This window comes from Cygnus olor, chromosome 1, assembly GCF_009769625.2.
Source record: "Cygnus olor isolate bCygOlo1 chromosome 1, bCygOlo1.pri.v2, whole genome shotgun sequence".
Taxonomy (NCBI): Eukaryota; Metazoa; Chordata; class Aves; order Anseriformes; family Anatidae; genus Cygnus; species Cygnus olor.
The window spans coordinates 188,481,984-188,503,237 of record NC_049169.1 but is presented as its reverse complement, the minus strand read 5'-3'; the positions used below and the strand labels follow the sequence as shown (position 1 = coordinate 188,503,237).

The window sequence follows — 21,254 nt, the reverse complement described above, 5'->3', positions numbered from 1 at the left end:
TGGCACCCCATTTCCTGGTCTCTCCTGGACTAAGGAATGCAGGCAATGAAGGATGCAGAGAGTCATCGGAATGGGCAGAAGGGAAGATGAAGAGTGGAGAAGGGCAAATCAAAAGTGGGAAGAGCGATTTTCAAAAAGAAAGTGCACTCCCCTTTAGGTGTTCATACACACCTACTTCTGCCACCACCTATATCTTTCAGGCCAGTCTAACTGTGACAAGGCTAACAGCTGCATGAACACCATATTCTGCATCTACTGCTGTTATGCTGGGTTTTGCATGCTGTCTGTAAGAGGCATAAGTCCAAATGTCTGGTCAGGACAAGCCATGCAAAGGGAGATGCAGTGAAACTCTATTAATGAGATTTGCTTCTTAAAAAAAAGTGCTTAGTCAGATCAGAAGTCTCTCCTCTTAAGTTATTTACTGTCTTCTGGACCGGAGACTTATTCATTATAAAATCCAGCGTTCCTCCTCCCCTATCCTTTCTGTGCTCTGGTTCATCCTGTGGTTTGTAACAGTTTGGAAAACTTTAGGGGCATTCCTAAGTGGTTACAGATGTGTGAGGATGCACACTACAGGCCACTTCATAAAGAAGATGACATAACCCTGCATGCCAGCCTCAAAAGTTCATTTAATACTGAACTTGGAGATACGACTGTCCCAGACTCACTGTGTGCCTGTTGAAAGTGATGGGATTATAACAGCAGCTGGCAGCGCTCCGTTCCAAGAAAGCTCACAGCATTATTCAGTCTTGAGTTCCCTCTTCCTCTGTGGAGGCATTTGATCCTTAACCTCTTCTATAGATTCTTAACCCTTTTGAGGTACTTCTCTCCTCAACAGTTCTTACACACACATCCTTTTACTAAAACATGGCTGAAGGCTATTAATAAAGCGCCACTCTTGCACCCCTATTCTGAACACTATTTGCAAGTCCTTGCTAGCCATGCATTTGCATGAAAAACTGTCTAGCATGCACTTTAAAATATTACTTCTCTGTGCTGGATTTTGTAGTTAAAATTCATTGCACTGCTTTTCCCGAATCCAACTGTTAAACTGGAGGTTAACCTGATGCTGCCGGGTACCTATAGCCATGGACTACTAATGCAACTAGTCATCCATATCTCAGTGGTATCTGCCACACAGAACGAAAAACCACTATTGCTTTAAAAGGCTCAAAGCCAAGAGTTGTTTGGAGACTTCTGTTCTGTCCATCAGTCTGTCACTACTCTGCTGGGACACTCTGGCCAGAACCCACTTCACTTTCTCTCACCAGCGTCTTGTAAAATTGAAAGGTAACTGCAGCTTGCTGTGTACGACCAGATTTCTCTCCCATAGAAACAGAGGTGGTGAGACAAAAACATCTTATCCTGGGACTAGAGGTGTCTTCTACAAGAAAGACGATACCACCATTGTCAAAAAACAGAAAGAAAAGACACTAGCTTGAGAATTAGTCAAGGAAGTGCCAGTCTGATAAGGAGAAGACGGAACTGGATTGAAGACTGTCCCACTTGAAGAGGAGGAGTGGAAATTGTGCAAAGGGTTGTTGACATTACAGCAGCTGAAGGAAGAACAGGAAAAAAGGATGTAGGAGAGCACTCTGAGAGGCAAGTAGGAAAATCGGTGTGGTTGGAAAGTCGTTAGAGGAACAGGTTATTGAATAAAATAAGCTGATGGATGCAAGGGACTTTAAAAGGCAACAAGTGATGCATTTTTTCAGGCAGCAGGGCTGCTGGAAGCAGCAGAAGAGAACAATGCTGAGTGCTGCTGATGGCAGAAAAGACAGTGGCTACAGATCTACACAAGTACATCAGATCTAGACTCTTCTTTCCTTTAAAGGTCTTGCATAAATTTTAAGGGAGCACATGGAAATCAACACTGACAAATAGGTAGACATCAGATGGATGGGAAAATAACTGGAAATTGAAGGAGTAGTTCATGTTGCCTAGAAAACGGCACAGGCAGGGAAAAACAAAGGTCTTGAACTAGCATTGGTGAAGTTCAGGAAGAAGTTACAGGAAGAGCATTACACAGCTGAAGAACAGTATTTCAATACCATCATAAAAATATTGCATATAATTTAAGAAATGTTACCCCTCACAAGGGTTTCTCTTTAAGCACCGGATCACCAGTGCATAGCTCCTTGTAATTTTTTCCCTATTATTTATTTACTTATTTCCCACTCTCAGAAAAATGCAATGAATCTTTATTGATTTAGACTTCTATATCAACATCTTTGAGGAACATATTTTAATAATGTAGAAAGCAGCTCTGTATTGTATCATTTCTTTGATGTCAGGGGATGATGCAGTGGACTAGAGAGAGAATTTAGAGGGGCTTAAAATTACTGCATTTTCATAATTAGCTTCTGTTCTACTATTCACTCTGTCACATTTTCTGTGTATGAATAGCTACTCTATTTTTTCCCCATATCAAAGATCTTAGTGAATGTATCACTTCACGCAGAGCACAGTAAGTAGGTTCTACCAACCATGACACATGTGCCCAAGCCATAAAAGAAATTATACGGCATTGTAATCTACGGTTTGAAGTCAAATATGCAATCATAATAGCAATCATATTGTAAGGCACACGTATAAAGGCAGAGTTAAAGTTGCACATAAAAACCTATCTGAACCTTAGAGGGACACTGCTCAAGTCCAAAGCAAGATTCCAGGGGAAAGCTGATGGCTATTTGGGATCTTTTCACCATAAAAATTCAACAATGGGAGATTTGGATTACCACAGTGGGGAAATCTCCAGCTTTCCGATGAGAGGCAGAGAAAGGTCACAAGCTATTAGTCTATAAAATCACAGCAATAATTACTTTAACATACTAACATTCCCCATCCTCTGAGCCTTCCAGCCTCAGGCTCCTAACAACAAAGGCATCCAGCTCCCCTGGAAGATATGAAAACCATCCTTAATGGCATTAGTTTGATTAAAAACATCTCTATCAGGTGTTTTAAGCAGCGTATCTGGTACCGTTATATCATAGAAAGTATATATTGGCCCATGCATAAGACAAGAACATGGGACTCTCTTCCTTCTCCATTGCTATAAATTTTTAGCTTCTTGCTTTGTGACCTTAAGACAAGATTTCAAACCTATTGTTGGCCTAAGGCTAAGAATCGCTTAATTTGAGATGCTGGCTCCAGTGTTGACTGGGAGGAGGAAGTCCCACATCCGGAAAAAAATCACGCAGAGGAAAGCTCTGTGGATGTCTGACTTAAATGACAACCTGCCCTGACAAGGGAGACTACAGGAGGCCGGCTGGGCTTTGGCAAGCTAAATCCTGATAGCAGAGTGCAGGTACGGTGAGAAAATGGCTCTGCAAGTCTCTGTGATGACCACAGCAATGCAGGCAGATTTTAGAGCAAATTGATTTTTCAGCTTAAGACAACACGAGCTGGTTTTCGTGCTTCAGAGCTGAGTTCTGCCAAAGAGATTTCGAACTTTCCAAACTGCTGAACAGATTAGAAAAGTGGCCAGCAGTAGCTAAGCAGGGAGAATGGGCTGTAACTCAGTAATGTATTCTACTGTGATAAAATTCCCTTTCAGTGAGGCCATGACTTCTGTCCTATTTGAGTCCCTTCCGTAGAAAAAGGAAAAATAAAAAGAATCAAACAAAAAGCAAAGAACGGGCTGAAATGACTCCTCAGGGCCTTCCCTGCCGTGTTGGCACTCAAAAGTTGTACCTGGGCTCCAGCAAGAGGCTTCAGTCACTGCAACACCAATTAATGAGGGCGCTTTGGAAAATGCCCTTCAGTCCCCTGCTGTGACCACTGCTCTGCTCACTAAATGTCTCCCTCAAGTCCTTTAGACTCTTTTGAAGCTGGAACATGCGCTGCACAGTTTGGGGCAACGGAGCAGCTTTCCCCGGATGGGACTTCCCTTCAGGTTGTTAATGTAGCAGGTGCAGGGCACACAGAGAATAAGCAGGAAGCAGGGCTGTGGCTGCCAGCCCCACAGGGCTCAGGGGCCCTACAAGGAGCTGGCTGAAGAGAAAAGAAGTCCAACTTCAAGCTGCAAAAGCCACTCCACAGCTGTCTCTGAGCAGCCAGAGCTGAACACTGCAAATCCCAGAAAGAGAGAGAAAATTTCATCTACAAGGAAACAGCCATGCATTAGCAGAAATTCTGTTTTGAAGCACTGCATGCCTCTGAGCCGACAAGAAAAGGCCACGGTGCTGGCAGCAGTGGCTGTGAGCTGGAATAAATGCAACTGCACCAAGTGCACCTACCTGGGCAGATGTGCCAGGGCACTGGGTGCACACATCTGGACAGCAATGAGTGGAGAACCCGGAGGGAAGCAACCATGCCAGTGCGGGTACACCGCAGATTTTAATGCTGGATGCCTCTCTGAACATCAACAGAGAAACTCAAAACAGAAAAAACACAAATCACGACTGTTTTCATTCCAGCCAAAGTTAAGAGCATGCAGAGGCTGCCAGGGGACTTGCACATGGGTGTTCAGACTCACTGTACTGAGACTGAGGAAATAGTGCTCCTTACGCTGCTCTTGACAAGAGCAAAATGATTAAAATTCAACTTTCCCAAGAATGGTAGAGCCAGCCAGAGGCTACTGACCCAGAGGCAGCTATTGAAAGACAGCAGGTGTGAGAGGATCTTGCTGCTCTTCTATTGCTAAACCTGACATTAAATGATGTTTGAAGCTAGTAATGTTGAGGGAGAGCTCGGCTGGGAGAAGGAAAAATAATACTGGATGTAAACAATAGCTTAAGAGAAGGGGAGCATAAAAAAAACATACTGAACTCTCAGCAGTTTGCTCTGAGTGCAGACCACTGCTCAGGAAGATGCTTCCCATACTAAAAGGAACAGATTTATGACAAGCTTGTAATTAAACTGTCTGAAAGACCAATAAACTTCTGCATACTGTTGTTTTTATGCCACTTTAAACATAATTAATGCAAGCGTTGTGTGTGAATCTGTCTATCTTGGCTTGACTGGAGGGCTGCCTTTTTTTCCCTAGTTCCCTGCTTTTATGATACGTATTGCCAGGTGTACATCAGTGCTCCAACTTCAGTGGCACAAAATCTCTGGTCTGTTCATGTATCCTTCTTCCACAGAGCAATAAAAAAAAACAAAAACAAACAAAAAAAACACAATCTAAGCCAGAAAACATACTTAATACAGCTTTTTTTTTTTTTTTTTGGGGGGGGGGGGAGGGGTTGGGACAGGACAGTTATTTACCAAAATAGAAGTCCGTTCAAAATTTGAACTATTTATCTGCTCCTTTGTGAAACTCACTGAGCACCTCCTGGTTTAATCACCAGTCATACTTAGGTACCTGTACTATTCCCAGTAAGAACAGAAAAAGACAGTGGTACAGTCAGAACACCTCCAGATTTCAAAGAGTGATTTATGAAACCTACTTCAAAATTTTAACTGCTATTGACATACTTTGTAAAATTTAAAAGTTGAAATTAAATACACACGCACCTGTGTATGCATGATTTATATAATGTGCAAATAAAAGAAGCTGCCCTAAAACTCAATGAAAATCCAAATACTTATCATTCCTAGTGCAAGCGTCAAGTTTTCATTGGCAGTTTTTGCTGTATAGCTTTGAACTTACTTGGTCTTGTTTTTACATAGACTACCTTGCAAGCTTCCTACTTTTAAGAAAGTTTCAGATATGCAAATATCTGAAGACACTGGGACTGAGATTAAACAAAATTTGTAGAACATGGAGAAAACTATGCTCAAGTTGTCTTCCTCTGAGGAAAAAAAATCCTTTCTTTTTCATGTATCAGTAACGTAACTAAGAGATTTCCAGTCTTTGGTAAATTTTAATCAATAATCACCTCAAATGCTGTTGTGAAAATTAAAAGTCAGACTGTTTTAGCTGTAGGTGATACTGTTACTTAAAATACTACCTGAAAGCCAGCAAAACCAATAATTCTTCTTTGTTCAGGGACCACTGGCTTAGTTTTTGTTTATTCATTGTACAGTGTTGATATACCAACCTCAGATCCAAAGCAGTGTCAGACAATGACTGCTACTAATAAAAAAACACAACTGAAAAATCCACTGATCTGACAATCTACCCATCACTAATTGTTGCAGAACCAACTCCCACCTTCCCTCTTCAAGTATCCATTGAGATTTCTGTTCTCTGAATACTTCTGACAGGGCAAATTTTAGGACCACATGAAGTGATGGAAATGTTCCTATAGGCACTCGTACAGATCCAGCATCAGGAAGAGGACCAAAGACTGAACTCCTTGGGATGCAAAACATTTAACTTCATGTGGCCAATATATTTGACTTTACATAGATAGCACAGTCAAACTACCTACAATTACCTGTGAAAACACAAACTCAGTTTACTCTGAAGATGCTTAATTGTACAGCTACAATTCTCACACTCCATTTGAAGGCTGGACATTTGGAACGTGAATAATGCCATTAACCCAGGAGAATTAGGTAAGCCTCGTGGTTTTTCAATGACTTAGTTTTTGTCTGCAATAACTTTACCTCCAAATCTGCATGTCTGAAACTCCACACTCTTTAAGTCTGCTTAAAGTGATTACGTCTTTTCAGCAAATCTTTGATTGTTCTTTCTCCCGGCTGCAGAGCTGTCTGCCTGCAATTTCTCAAAAGAGCGCCCGGATTTCATGTCCATTGGCCCCTGCATTCCTGCCAAAGCCCTGCAGAAATGAGAGCTGCTGCAGCTGCCAGGGTTTATTTACACACATTCCTGCCTCAAATTGAATTAATGAGCATAATTTAACTCAGGCAATGTCCTCTACAGCTCTTGTTTCCCTTTGCCCCTCTTGACATTTCTTTCTCTCACACAACCACTCTTGTAGTCTTTCTTAAAGTAGCATCTGAAGGGATTCTGATGTAAAAAGTAATTGCAAACACACAGTGAATCCCATCTGAGCTGATAAATTTGTACAGATCTGCTTAAAACCTACTTTATCAGAAGCTCAGGATCCCCTTGACAAGTATCCACAAAGTTAATTTGAGCTTATTTGCACTGATCAAGCCAACTTTGTCAGTTTAGCAATGACCTTCCAGATTAATCAGTCACAAAAGACCAAACCCTGGAAAGAGCTCAGAGAAGAAAGAGAGCCAGGACAACAAGAACTGATACTACAACCTATCTACAGTTGTTGTTTCATGTTCATACATTGTATTTAGCAAATCTTTTGGACTCCAGCCCATTTCTGCCCTCAGATATGGAAGTCTGCAGCCATGCCACAAGTGCCCTCAACATCAACGAGCCCCATGGGTGCTGTATGGACACATCACATACAGAAAGCCCTGTTACTCCACTAAGAAGGCCAGTGCAGTATTTCCCACATGTTGTGTCAAATATAAAAAGCAAATATTTCTCCAAATAGTCACATCGATGTGATTATGAAGTCACTCATTCTCCCGTTACCACACTGTATGGGCATGGTATCTCACACACTAGGGCTTGAAAGCCTTAGAACAAGAGCTGTGTACTTCTACAAGAAGTGCAAGGAAGAAAGGGAACTAAATCTATAATTATAAATTTGCTACATCAGCACATCACAGGCTACAAGCATCATGGACAAGAACATTCCAGCAGCACTTTGAACCTCTAGATCCATAGGAAAAACATACTGCTTGGCACACAAAGATTCAGCCTTCTAGGAAGACCATTCTCTTGTGAAGGTCCCACAGACCTGTATCTGTCCAGTTATGCTGACGTCTGGAGAGGATTTTCCTTCCCTAAAGACTAACATGATACTTAAGAATATTTCAGTGAGAAATCTATATTCCAGGACTTAGTGTTGAAACGACAAATTCTATGGACCCGAGTTTGCAACTGCCACGAATAGAAACTATTCAAGTAGTTCCAGTAAAATCAGTAGAGTGATTGTGTGAGAAAGGTACTCACCACGATCCCGTAACAGGCAGGCAGGCTGGGATTGGAGTTAAAAGGATCATCCCAGGAACCCCTCCTGAAAAACTTGTTCTCATTGGAGAATGCAGGACTGACTTTGAGGCACATGTCAATTGTTTCCTTCTGCACATACAGCTTCAGAAGCTGATATACACAATACTGCTTGATGCCCCATTGCAGAAAACAGATTCAAGTGTGAATGCTAACAGGCAGCAAATAATTAGGGTGTGCTTGTGTATGTGCATGCATGAGTGTCCAAAACTGGACTTTTGAACTCAAGCAGAAGCCTGCTCTAGCTGGAACCGGTACAGGCTGGTTGTAAATTTTGATAACGTTTGGACTAAACAGAAATGGCATGTCCCGAATCCTCAAATTAATAAAGAGACATGGGACACTACCCTCAGCTACAAGGCTGATCATGGGTTATGCTTCTGCACACAGACCATTTAGATCAGGAAAACCAGGGGGGCTTGTGGTTCCATGCCAAAAAGAAAAAAAAAAAAGAAAAAAAAAAGAAAAGGGGTCCCCAGAAGAAGTAATTGGTCTTGGAAAAGGTGTGATGGGGGGAGAGAAGTGCAGGGCTGGAAAGAAGGCGAAGATGCTGGCTGAAGAAAACATCCCAGAGAACAGGGACATGCATGGAGATGAACGCTGGGGAAAGGCCAGAGATCTTGACCTTGAGGCCGCTCAACACCGCGAGCAGTGGCACAGCAGGGACCGTTCCAGCTTTCTGCCCAGATTTCACAGGCCAGCAGCGACCTCCCTGCAGAGGAGGGAATTCGAGACCTAGGGAACATAATGCTGTAGTGGAAGCAAGCAAGAATAATCAAGTAGGGTAGCAGCACTGGTCCCTTTGGCTCTGAACTCAGTATCCAGATCCACTAAAGACATCATTTGCTTTGTCTTGCCGGTGTCTCAACCAACACTTGGCTGATTTTGAACCCTTACAAGCCACTTTCATTTTAGAAGCTGATGCAGACTACAAATGGCTTTAAAATAATTCAGCTTGTTTGAACACAAGTTCAGCATGTTTTTCTGACTACTAACATCAAAAGACCAGAACGCACCTATTCTTCACAGTCTCAACTCTACACGCACCCAGTAGTTTCACTTAAAAGTTCTCTCTGCCGCTTCCAACTTCATTAAATTTCCACGCCCCCCAGTAATACTTTCTCCCTTGCACACGCAGTTGAAATCAAACACACTTATCCACAGATGTGGTCACTGGATCTTTAGAAATCATTTTAGATTTTATGGTTGCCTTTCATACATCTTTTGGTTTGCGTGGAGATGTCAGTAGTTCAAGCACTCGTTTGCTCTTCACATATAGTCTCAATGAACAGTAGTGGTTAGACCGATCAGCTTCAATAAGATTTTGCCTAGCCCCAAATGAAAATAGCACCTTTTATAAGCACCTAAGGAAAATGACCTGACAGAGCCTGATTTGTTGTCGTCTCCTGCCACCCCCACCAGATGTGTAACTTGTTACTCCATATGCGCACTACTCCCTCCTCCATTTTTGATTTTTCTTTGTATATTGGCATGCAGTTGTATGAAAGCACAGTGAAAATCAATTGTATAACACTGTCAAAGAAATTCACCATGACTGCCTCTCACTTTTATGTCATTACAGTGGAGAGACTTCACTTGAATTTGGTAAGGCCTTCCCTGAATGCAACTTTTGTTAAAGCAAAGCTTGAAGTGGTTACCTTTCGTGCTTCTCTGAAATTATGGACACGGAAAAAGCCTGAAAATACCCCTTTTTGGTACATCTCTCTCAAATACTCTCAGAACTCCATAACAAGAATATTTCTTCCACATGTGAAAATGAAATGCCAAACATCAGCTCTTCTACTGTACGTACATACCCTATTGGATAAAACACAGCAAGCAACCATTTATAAAGATACAGAAACCATATGACTAATGAAAGAAACACCAAAATAAAACCCTTTATGTATACCAAAACAGATGCTTACAAAAAATATTGCTCAAAAGAAGTTTTTGCAGAAGTGTCACTTTTTGTGGATTCTAAAATTACACTCTGCTAACCTTATTATGTTCTTCTCTTCTAGTAACTCACACATTTTACACACCACCTGTACAATGGCAAGCAATGAAATCAATACAGAATTGAAACTTTGAAAGCCAACATTTCTTCATTTGATCCCTCATATTCCTTGCTCTCTCTTCTGGATAGGAATCCTACTCCCTTAGCGTCTCTCTGGCTCAGAGCTGGGTGTACCACACTAACACAGGTGGAGCTGGTGGCTGGCAGGTGTTGATCCTCTTTTTTCCTTGGAACCTTCTGAAAACTTCTAATGCTCTGAATAGAAGATTTCAGCATAACTGAGTCCATCACTTTAGAGAAGGAGATGAAGGAAGTAAGTTTACAGATAATATTGTTATGGGTACATTTCTTTGAAATGAATTGGCACCTTACACTTGTTGAACAGGGACATCATAGTGGCAAGATGTATCTTCACAGAAACAAATTCTATTTGACACCATGAATTTGGGTTTCCCAATTTACTGAAAACAAATAAAGCCATTTTGGGTCAATTTTAAAATTACAGTACAATTTTAACATTACAGTACTCTACGCTGCAGCCACTGTACTGAATCCTATCCCCTCCTCCCCCAGTATCGTCTAAAATGCAATGCATGCTATAGAGCAAGGACGCTTACGCTTGTCTTTTGTGTGCATACATGTCTATGTGCATACGTGTAACAACACTACTGTTCCTGAACCCTTGCTCCAGCTTTCTCTGCATTCATTGGCCTGCTGCAGTCTACAATAAGCGTAAAATTGCTTATGTCACTCATAAGTATGTATACTGGAAAAGGGTGATAAGACTAAGGCTGTGCTCCCTGCAAGATTCTTGGCAAGAGACTGCAGCTCTTAGTGGTGGAAATAACTCTCTTCCAAACATCAAGCTACTGAGGACTGCCATTTCTGGGTTTTATGCTACAGAGAACAAGGATAGCACATCTGATCATGAGTGGGTCCCTCACACTTCAGGCATTATGTTACAGACAACACTCCTCTGTCCTTGTTTCCTCTCAATCCCATTGAATCGCATATTAGTCTACAAAAAACTCGAAGTGCATGCGAGTGTCTGCTTAGCACCACTTTTATAATATTATTTTCTACAGACTCCTACCTAAACCTTCTGATAAGATTACTATCATAGAAATACCAGCTCAACTGATATACACAAATACAATAAATTATGCTCTACAAGACAAATAGCTGCATTTTGACTACTTCTACAGACATCCAAAGGCACTTCCAAAATTTACAGCTTTCAGGTTAGAAACAATTTTTATCTTTACCATATCCACCAATGGAGAAGTAGCACAAGATGCCAGCATTGCTGCAGGCTGCCACAAGAACAGGAAATCAGTAGGGGATAGACTGCCCCAGATGACCCATGGTCATATGTGGGATATTTGGGAAGGCTGTACTCCTTCCAGCCTCCCCGCTCCCAAAGCCTGTGCACCCACGTCAGTCTTAGCACAATATAAGCGAGATCATTTCCACTCCTCAGGGCTTTTTGGATCAAATTCTGACATAACACAACTGGGAAAAAATGATCTCATGAAACATATGCTGTAGGGAGGAAAGGGAATAAAGATATGTTTCAAATTGATCTGGAAATATTTTTCCCATAGAAAATAGTTAGGTTTGTCTCTTCCAAAAATGCAACCCAAGCAGCACAGGGAAGAAACAGTGGTGTGGACACAAATACAGCAAAACAAAGTCCCCCCCAACAAACAAAAAAAACCTAATTCAAATAAAGTAAATTCAAATAAAAACATAACATGACCCTCCTGTCCCCAAGGACAGGAAACATCCCAATAAAACTCCAAATATCTGCTATCTGGGCTCTCCTGCGTCCATCAGAAAACAAAATGACTTAAGTGTGACCAGAGCAAGCTATAAAACCACTAGTTCCAACTCAGAGTCACCTACTGCCCTCTGGAATAGATCCCATCTGTTATTCATATTATTTTCTAAAGGACTTACAACTTTGTTGATGGGAGCTTTAAATGCCCGTTAAGAAATCATCTTACATACACAACTGCTCTATAACCTTTTCTTCTTTCTCTCTGAGATTATAAGAACAGCAGCATATTGCTCTTTTATTACTTTCATATTCTCCCTCCCACCCACTGTCATCAATACTAGGCCATTAAGGTAACAAACTCCATGTAGGAAGAGGTTATTGCTCAGTGTCTGCACAATGCCTTCACCATGCCAGGAAGCATGGCTGCTTCCTACAGATAACAGCCACAGCCAGGAGTGCTGAATAATGAATCTGTGCAAGAGCAGATCCAAATTTCTTTCTATAGCGTTGCCCTCCAACTCACCCTACATCCCCTAAGTAGCCCACTGTTAGCCTAAAAAACTGGTTGGCAAAAGATGTCACAGAGGCTGAGCACTTCTCAAGACACAAAAAACCTGGTTGGCTACTCTCCAGTTATAATAATTTAAAATAATGTAATTAAAGATTAAAAGACTATTCTAGGATTAAAGATTAATCTAAGAGTTACTGAAAAATACTTGAAAGACAATGCAATCTTTGGGAATAGCCAGGATGGGTTCACAAGGGGAAGACCAGCCTCACTAAATTTTATGACAAAGTTACCCATTTAAGTTGACTAAGGGAATCCAGCAGATGTAATTTTTTTGGAATACAGCAAAGCTTTCCATACTGTCTCTCACAGTACCCTTCAGGACAAAACATCCAGCATACAGCTAGACAAGTACATAATGTGATGAACAATCGGCTGATGGGTTGGACTGAAAGGGTTATAAGTAAATATGGTTATATCACGCTGGCGTCCAGTTACTAGTGAGGTTCCCCGGGGCTCCATTTTAGGACCAGTTTTTAACGTTTTCATAAATGACTTGGATGTAGGACTAGAAGGTGTTTTGAGTAAGTTTGAAGATGATACTAATTTGGGAGGAGCTGCTGACTCCATTGAGGGTAGAGAGGCTTTGAAGAGAGATCTTGACAAATTAAAGAGCTGGGCAATCACCAACAGTATGAAGTTTAACAAGAAAAAGTGATGGATTCTGCACCTGGGAAGGGGTAACCCTGGATATATGTACAGAATGGGGGGATGGAGAGCAGCAGAAAGGAATCTGGGGATTTTGGTCAAGAGCAAGTTGAATACAAGCCAGCAGTGTGCCTGGACAGCCAAAAGGGCCAACTGTACCCTGGGGTGCATCAGGCACAGCACTGCCAGCGGGTCAAAGGAAGGGATTGTTCTGCTCTGCTCTGCACTGTGCGGCCTCACCTTGAGCACTGTGTGCAGTTTTGGGTGCCCACAATGTAAGAAGGACATAAAATTATTAGAGAGTGTCCGAAGGAGGGCAACAAAGATGGTGAAGGATCTAGAGGGAAAGACATATGAGTAGGGGCTGAGGTCCCTTGGTTTGCTCAGCCCAGAGCAGAGCAGGCTGAGGGGAGGCCTCATGGCGGCCTGCAGCTCCCTCACAAGGGGAGCGGAGGGGCAGGCGCTGAGCTCTGCTCTCTGGGGACAGCGACAGGATCTGAGGGAACAGCATGGAGCTGGGACAGGGGAGGGTCAGGCTGGGGGTTAGAGAAAGGTTCTGCACCCAGAGGGTGGTCGGGCACTGGGACAGGCTCCCCAGGGTCACAGCCTTGAGCCTGCCAGAGTTCAAGTGTTTGGACATTGCTCTCAGACACACAGTTTGGTTTTTGGGTGGTTCTTTGTGGAGCTAGGAGTTGGACTCAATGATCCTTGTGGGTCCCTTCCAACCTAGAATATTCTAGGAATCTCTAATTTTATGAAAAGAAAAAGTATTTTCTTTCACAGGGATGCACACAAACTGTTGTCATACATGTCAAACCCACACTGTAGAGCTGTTTGGTTTTCCTCAGTTCTGATGCAGAATGCAGACTACTTCTGAAATGCTCTGATCCACTATAGCAAGTCATGCGTTTAGCCTTTCCTTGCTTGTCAACATGGCTCAAAAATATAGTTTTTTTTTTTTTTTTTTGAGACATGAATATTAGTGTTCACTGCCTCTGGTAAAATACAGTAGCTGCTTTTCTAAATTTAAAAGCCAGCTGTTTCTAATTAAGAAAATACTGAGTAGGATGTCTTCCAAACATCTTCCCACGAGCATGCAACAAGACTTTGTTACTTTTAAATCCAAGAAAAAGTGATTTAGGGGAAATTTTGAAGGACATTAAGCAATCCGGTACTGCAAACTGAATCAAGATGCAATTTCTGAAGCACAGTCAATTACCATAGGACTATAATTCTATCCCAAGTGAAGAAGCTTGTTCCTGCGTTCCTGGACACTGCCATACTCCACTCCAAATCAACAACAACAAAAAAAATCTAGACAATCTGCCAGTTATGCCTTAGTGTAAATGTCTTGTGTTGCACTGTATTTCAACTTAAGCTACTGAGTAGTGTTTCAACTTGTTAAAGCTACCCGATCTCAAAACAGACGTTGGCCAGACAGCATGGCTAGCGTCCAGCTTTCATTACAATACTGAAAGAAAAACAGCTGACAACTTATGCATGCTGTTTGTACAACCTGTGGGGAGCAACTTACCTACAGCCACTATTGTATTGCTCTTCCATTTAACACACAAGCCCACTAGCCACAGGCTAGGGCAGGAGTAAATGCCAAACGGAAGGTGAGCCAAGAAGAAGAACCAAAAGAAACTTCCAGGCCAGCCGACTGCCCTCCTGTGCACTGCCAAGTCCGTCAATTCCAGAACCAGAACGAGTTTTTATGTCCGTGGCTTAACCCTATTTTTACATGGCACTATAAGAAATGCCAACACAGCACTGGGCACGGCTGTACATACAGTCCTGCTATAGTGCTTTTATGAATTAATTTCAAAGGAGAAACAAGTCTAGGACATCTTTAATAAATACTTAGGATAGATTTGTCTCAGACAAACACGAAGTGACATGTTTTTTGGGGGTTAGCCTCCAGAAAGCAAGCATGTTTAGTCTCCTAATTTCACATTCAGAAGTTATTAAAAAAATTGATTTTATCCCTATCAATTTTTTCATCTCTTTTTGGTGTATGATACAGAACACTAGGGACCAAAAAATGACATTCATTTCTGAAATCCACATGTGGATCATAAAAACAACCAATCTACTCCTTCAACAGATGCTTAAAAATATATGCATGCTTCATTAGTCTAATTTGTCTACTCGGAGCATAGTCCAAAAATGCAGAGAAACTTCCAAAACCACATCAAGTGCCATGGAGACCACTGTGCATAATAATAAAAACAAACACGATCAGCAGGCATTAAGAACCTCGACTTGCAGGCAAAGTCTGCTTTTTGACTAACAGCTGAATGAAGAATTTCCACAGACCAAAACACTGACACCACAATGTAATGTGCAACTGATTGCAGACAAACCACAATCAAAGCAGCCAATTTTCTAATGAGCGCCAAACACCGCGGAAATATGAGAAGCCAAAGAGAACAACAACTGAGACCTCTGGAAAAAAAAACATCTAGTGTAGAGAAAAAGGCAGAAATATTCTGGAAAGCATGAAAATTCACACTAAGCTGTCACTATTTCAGTATAGATTTGTAACAGCAGTAACATAAAACCTGTTTATTCTGTTGCAATAATGATTATCATCTTGTCTTCGTTTTGTTTTGTTTGTTTTGTGTTATTTTCAAGTCTTCCCATGCAGGTTTCTCACAGGCTTTGTCAAGAACTGAATCAGCAAGATTTAAGAGAATTTCAGACTGAAGGCCAGCTAAAAAAACAGACTTGCAAAGTAAATTAGACCCTCTAGGTCACCTTCCCCTCTCCAAACCAAGTTATCTACTGCAAATAGCTACGGTGTATCTGTTATGCTAATGGCACACCCATAGAAAAGAACAGGAAGGTTTCCTAAGAGAGGGATAGTTGTTTTCTTGATGAGCCACTAACTTGAATAAGCACTGCTACTGACATATTACATGGGATCAACTGGACATCTCCACTACTGGGATCTTTTAAAAAAACACCCTGTCAAAGATGATGCACATCTTTCTTAAACTCTAAGTAAATAGTCAAATAACCTAGCAAGAACCTGACAACTCAGCTGTAGTTTAAAAAGTCTCCCGATAAAGGATTCCATTAGAGTTAGAAAAGGATTAGAGTGACTCCTATGTTCAGCTGCTTCCACTACGCATAAGTGGAGCTGTTGGCACAACAATTTATTCTCGACAGGGGTTGTAAAGAAGTAAAGGGAAAGTGCAGCAGCTCCATCTGCAACACCTCCAGCTGTGACGGGACTAGAAGGCTCAGATGAGGAAAGGCCTTGCGAATGTTGCTCCAAGATCAAGATGATGCGTTCCAAATTCAAAATGATTCTTAAATCCCAGTTCTGAGCTATGACCACATACATATAACACAACACAAGAATATAAAAATCTAGAAATTAGCAATTTGCACTGTGGATTAGCCACAATCTACAACCCTCTCAAGAACAGATTAAAACCCCACTCCTCCCCGCTTCCCCTGCCCCTTAAGGTTGAAAGAGTAATACTAGTTTTCCTGAAGACATGTCATTAATGTTAACAACTAACAAAGCAAAGACAAAACACCATGGAAATAAATGGCAAAACTCACAGCTCAGTAGTGGTCTTTTCTCCAACCAGAGCCAATACCTGATGCCTCAGAGAGGTGAAAGGAAGGATCCTCCTTTAAAATACTAAATAGTATTTGAGCTTGGGGAGGGGAAGGAGGTTGTTCTTCATCTTAGATAATGTCTGGATCGAGAATAAAAGTTTTCGTACACATATCACATCTTCCTATATATGTGTACATACACATGCTTTCATATCCCGGTATCTATGTATGTGCATGGGTGGGCCTATGTGCACACAAACTTTGATCCCATACAGTGTAGTACTATTCTCGAAAACCCAAAGTATGCTGCAAGTCCTATGAAGAAACATCCAAAAAATATGAGCAGCATTTCATACACACACCTGTATGACATATGGAAGAAATGAGCACAAATATTATTGCTCACTGTTCCCTTCGGGGCACCAAATCCCTATACCCCAATCAAGGAAACAAAATACCCAGGGTTGCATGAGGGAAGGACTACAGCCGATGGGCTGGTTAATAAAATGTCACTGGCTTATGAGTTGCAAGCCCCATAGTTCAGAACAAGGACAATTAAAAAGGCACCCACCTCTTCACTAATGAGCATCAAAGTGGACAGCACTTATTTAAAATATGAGGTATCCATTTGTTCCCAACAACCTGTGGCAGTAAATCACACCTACTAAAAGGTGGGAAAGGATTTAACTATTGTGCAAAATGTCATCTGGAAGCGGTCAAAAACAGTCCACTCTCATGGAAGTATCCTGGTTCCAAAGGCAAGACAAAACTAGGTACTGGTTGTTCTCAGTGTCACTGTTTTCTGCAGATAAAAAGACAACTCCCCAAACCCCCCAAAAACTACCAAACCAAACCAAAGATTCAGGAAAGCCAAGAAACCAATGATAGGGCTTTCTTTGGTCGTGCATTACTCCTTCTGATACTATAAAAGGAAACTATTATTTGTACATCTGAAAAGGTACCCCCCAAAACAACCAGAGTACCAGATATCTTGCTACTGGACAAGTTCTATTAAAGACTTCTGAAACTTTTATCACTGCTTTGTCTTATTATGTTACTTGCATTCTGTTATGAAGTACTGTAGCAGAAAAAGAAGAAATATGTTGAATCTGACAGCAGAGAATAACTAAGTTGCTTCCCTTTGCTCTCCAGGAGGGGAAAAAACGGTATTATTTTCCCTGTGAGAATGCTCAAGATATAATGGACAAGAGAAAGAAATACTTAGTGAAAATGGTTTAATAAATCCCAGCAGAAACAAAGCGTCTTTTCACATACTTAAATGTCTGCAAGACTCCATGCTGACATTTGATGAATGGGCAGAGTAAAATGTTTTGCACATTCTATGCCTTTTACTCATGGCACAAAGTCCTGGCTGGCACAGATGCTAAAAAAGTACTACATTTAAAACCAGCTCCCTTCAAGTGCTATTGCATTTTTCTAGTATGAGTATCTAGTAGTTTCTGGAATTCAGTTTATTTAAAAAAATAAACACACTAACAAGATGTTTAAAAACAGAAAGTAAGCTTTTTGACTCTCCCATTTAGCTTTTAACATATCTTGACTACTTGTAAATACAGAAAGACAGACAGCAGGAGCCAAAGAATACCTTGAGTCTGGGAAAAAGTAAAGAGATGCGTTTTACTGACTACAGCCTAACATGATCTCAGCTCATTTCACCATAAACTGGTATTATGACCACCCAATTATTCTAGAGCCTTTGTATAAGTTACTGCAAGTGGTAAGCAAATTTCCTTAACCTTAGAAGCTTTTACTGATTTTACAAAATCAAGAAAAATCCAGTAATCCACCAAAATATGTCATCTAAAACATTATCCAAAACTTTTTTTTTTAACCTCAGCAAGATATTAGTACCACTTCTCAAGTCATAGCATCAGAAAAACAATTTAAACAAAATTTAAAGTGAAAAAATATTTTTAGACGGTATTCAAGCAAAACTAAAACTTCATTACCATGAAGCTTTTGTTCAAGGGCCTGCAATTTACGTTGGAGCAAAAGATGACCAACACAATTGAAAAAAAGGGAGCTAATTGTGAGAGAAAAAAAAAGTGATAAAGCTAAAAGCTGATAGTCTGACCCTTCTCATAAAAAGGAATAGCTCACCTTATCATTTGTGTAGGAGAAGGTTGACACATTAATGGCAGCACTACAAGTCTGCTGTGGAGGACAAGCAGTTCATGGCTCTTCGTGATACTCAGTAGAATTTCTGCCTGATATATGGAAATATGAACTACAGCTGCTGATACTGTATGTGCCGTGAGACTCACAGAGGACACCGTGAAATACTATCAAAGGAGTGAGTTTTTGTCTGTTAGCCACTTACCTGCTGATCCCAGCCTGTCAGCTGTCACTCCTTGCTGCAAAGAGCTGTCTGAAAACCTGTAATGGCCTTTGTTATCCCTAATGCTTCAGCAGCATATTAAACACTATGTGTTAGGCCAGAGCAGGAACAAAATGATGCCAGACCGCTCTTATCGAGTACAAATGTGAGAGGAACCTCAAAAATCTCTAATTGATTTCTTTACAGTCGAATTTTTTTTTTTTTATATATATATAGAATTATGTTCTGGTACACAAGGGTGACATAGGTTATATATACTTCAATTCTTTGCTAAAATTTTTTCTTCTTTATCTATCATAAATGGCATCCTTGCTTTAAACACAACTCTAAACTTTTTATAAAACACTCTTTTCTGGTCATTTTGAAAGCAGTTCCACTTCTACAGAATAATTTTTTTTTTTTACTGTATATTTATTAAGTCCCTCGTTTTTACTGGAAGCCCCCTATTTTCAATATGCATGAGGCATATTTTTGACAGGCATGTGACTCAGTGCGCTCATCACGGGTTGAAATATTGACACCAAAAGGAAAATTTCATCACCTGGAACTCAGCTGACAGTGAAGGACCAAATGAAACATTCCACTGGTGTTACACAGACCAGTAACGGATCAGCTTCCCTTCTGACCATCTCATGCTATCCTCAAGTCAATTCTGGTTCATTTTAAACACATGCAGGAAAAAAGGAACAAGTATGAAAATATATGGAAGACAGAATCCATAATTGGGGAAAAAAAAAAAAAAAAAGCAGATCAAATAAACTAAGTTTGAACCTGGAATTTTGTAAAAGATGAAGCCTAACTAAGAAAACATTAAGGAACGAGCCACTGTTATTCAAGTGAACTGAGACTTGCATGTTTGTATAGTATGTACAGTGCACACGATCATATCTGATGTCACCTTCAGGGAAAAAAAGAGCTCTTCTAATGAGGAGATGAAGTTAAATGAATGCAGGGATTTTAAAAAAAAAAAGTTAAAATAATGTACTTAGTATAATACAATTCTTTACAAGCCTCCTGCGCGTGTCCGACAGCAGGTCCGGTGCTGAGCATCACTGCGCCGCCGAGCCTTCGTACTGACCTGCCCGAGCATGTCGGGTGCCATGGGGAACGTGGGCCAGATGGCCGAGTAGATGCCAAAGAAGACCAGCCAGAGCAGCATGCTTCCCCAGACCGCCAGGTGACTGAACTGTCAAGGAGCAGGGAGAGAAGGAGAGTCAGCACAGCGCGCTTCCCCCACCCACCTCACCCACAGACACTTTTCTGTTCAGGTCTCTGTCAGCCTCACGCAGGCCTGTCTACTGCGCTTGGTTTCAGGCCAGTAGCACAGGTTGTTTAAACAGCATAAAACAGCTCTCCTCTTTAATCTCTGCCTCACGACAGGGCAGGCAGATAGCCTTCTCAGCCAATCTGTCTTACTCCGAGCTCCAAAAACTCACCAGATTTTCCTTAGAGCTCTGACTTCTCTCATCTAGCTCCTGGTTCCCACTGTACACATGCCAGGTTCAACACATACATCAAGGTAGAATTTTTCAAAAGGCACAGGTTAAAGTTCATCCTGACAAATCCCTCATGTCAGATCCCCTGGATGCACACAAGTCACGTGCACCACTCGCATACCTTTCACTGAAGAAGATTCAGTGTTGCGTGATACACCACCACTTAAACGATCAACATCTACTGATTACCTTTGCTTTTCTGCTTTAAAAGTGCTATAGGTGATTTACAGATATGCAATGCAGTTTACACCTTTACTGGCTCTTTAATCTGCAGACTAAGAGTAAATAAAAGCGGTATCAAAGTGACCAAGAACATGTCCAGTATGTTTCATTTCAGTTGCATTAAGGAAAGTCATTTCTTCTACATACCCAAACTATTTTGCCATTCAAGATGATTTAAGCTGTTTTACATTGCAGTGGATGGAATCAGTAATTTTGGTTGTAGCAAGCAACTGAGCTCACTACTGGCTCCAGCTCTTTTTGGATACCAACAACTCCCACGGCTGATGACTTTGGCTCTAACTCAGAGAAGTACCTGCATAAATCTTAATTACTAAACTCACACGGATTTAGGAACATGGCAATGAATTCATGCACTGGTGGCTGTGGTGGACACACAGTATGTTTGTTTAGTTCTCAGCTTTATGCTTTCTATTTGATGACTTCATTTGCCTCTTTTTTTTTAAACAGTAAGCCTGACAATCAAAGTGTCTAATATTGCATTTGTGAGACAAACACAAATTTCTAGAGGAAGGAGAAGAAATTGCTCCTTCCCTGGAAGCACTGAGCATCCTCAGAAAAGTGAGTCGTCCTTGAGCACAAGCAGTGCAAACAAACAAGCAGGGAGCCTGCAGCACCA

At 41.2% G+C, this 21,254-nt stretch overlaps 1 protein-coding gene across 9 annotated transcripts in view; it reads right to left on the bottom strand.

The window, feature by feature from the left end:
- Positions 1-21,254, bottom strand: part of ATP8A2 (ATPase phospholipid transporting 8A2) — a 328,555-nt gene that overhangs the window by 80,122 nt on the left and 227,179 nt on the right. For all 9 annotated transcript variants that reach the window (XM_040543949.1, XM_040543951.1, XM_040543954.1 and 6 more), the window contains one exon: positions 19,978-20,085. In XM_040543949.1, coding sequence (XP_040399883.1) covers positions 19,978-20,085 — 108 coding nt within the window. The remainder of the gene's footprint in view (positions 1-19,977; positions 20,086-21,254) is intronic.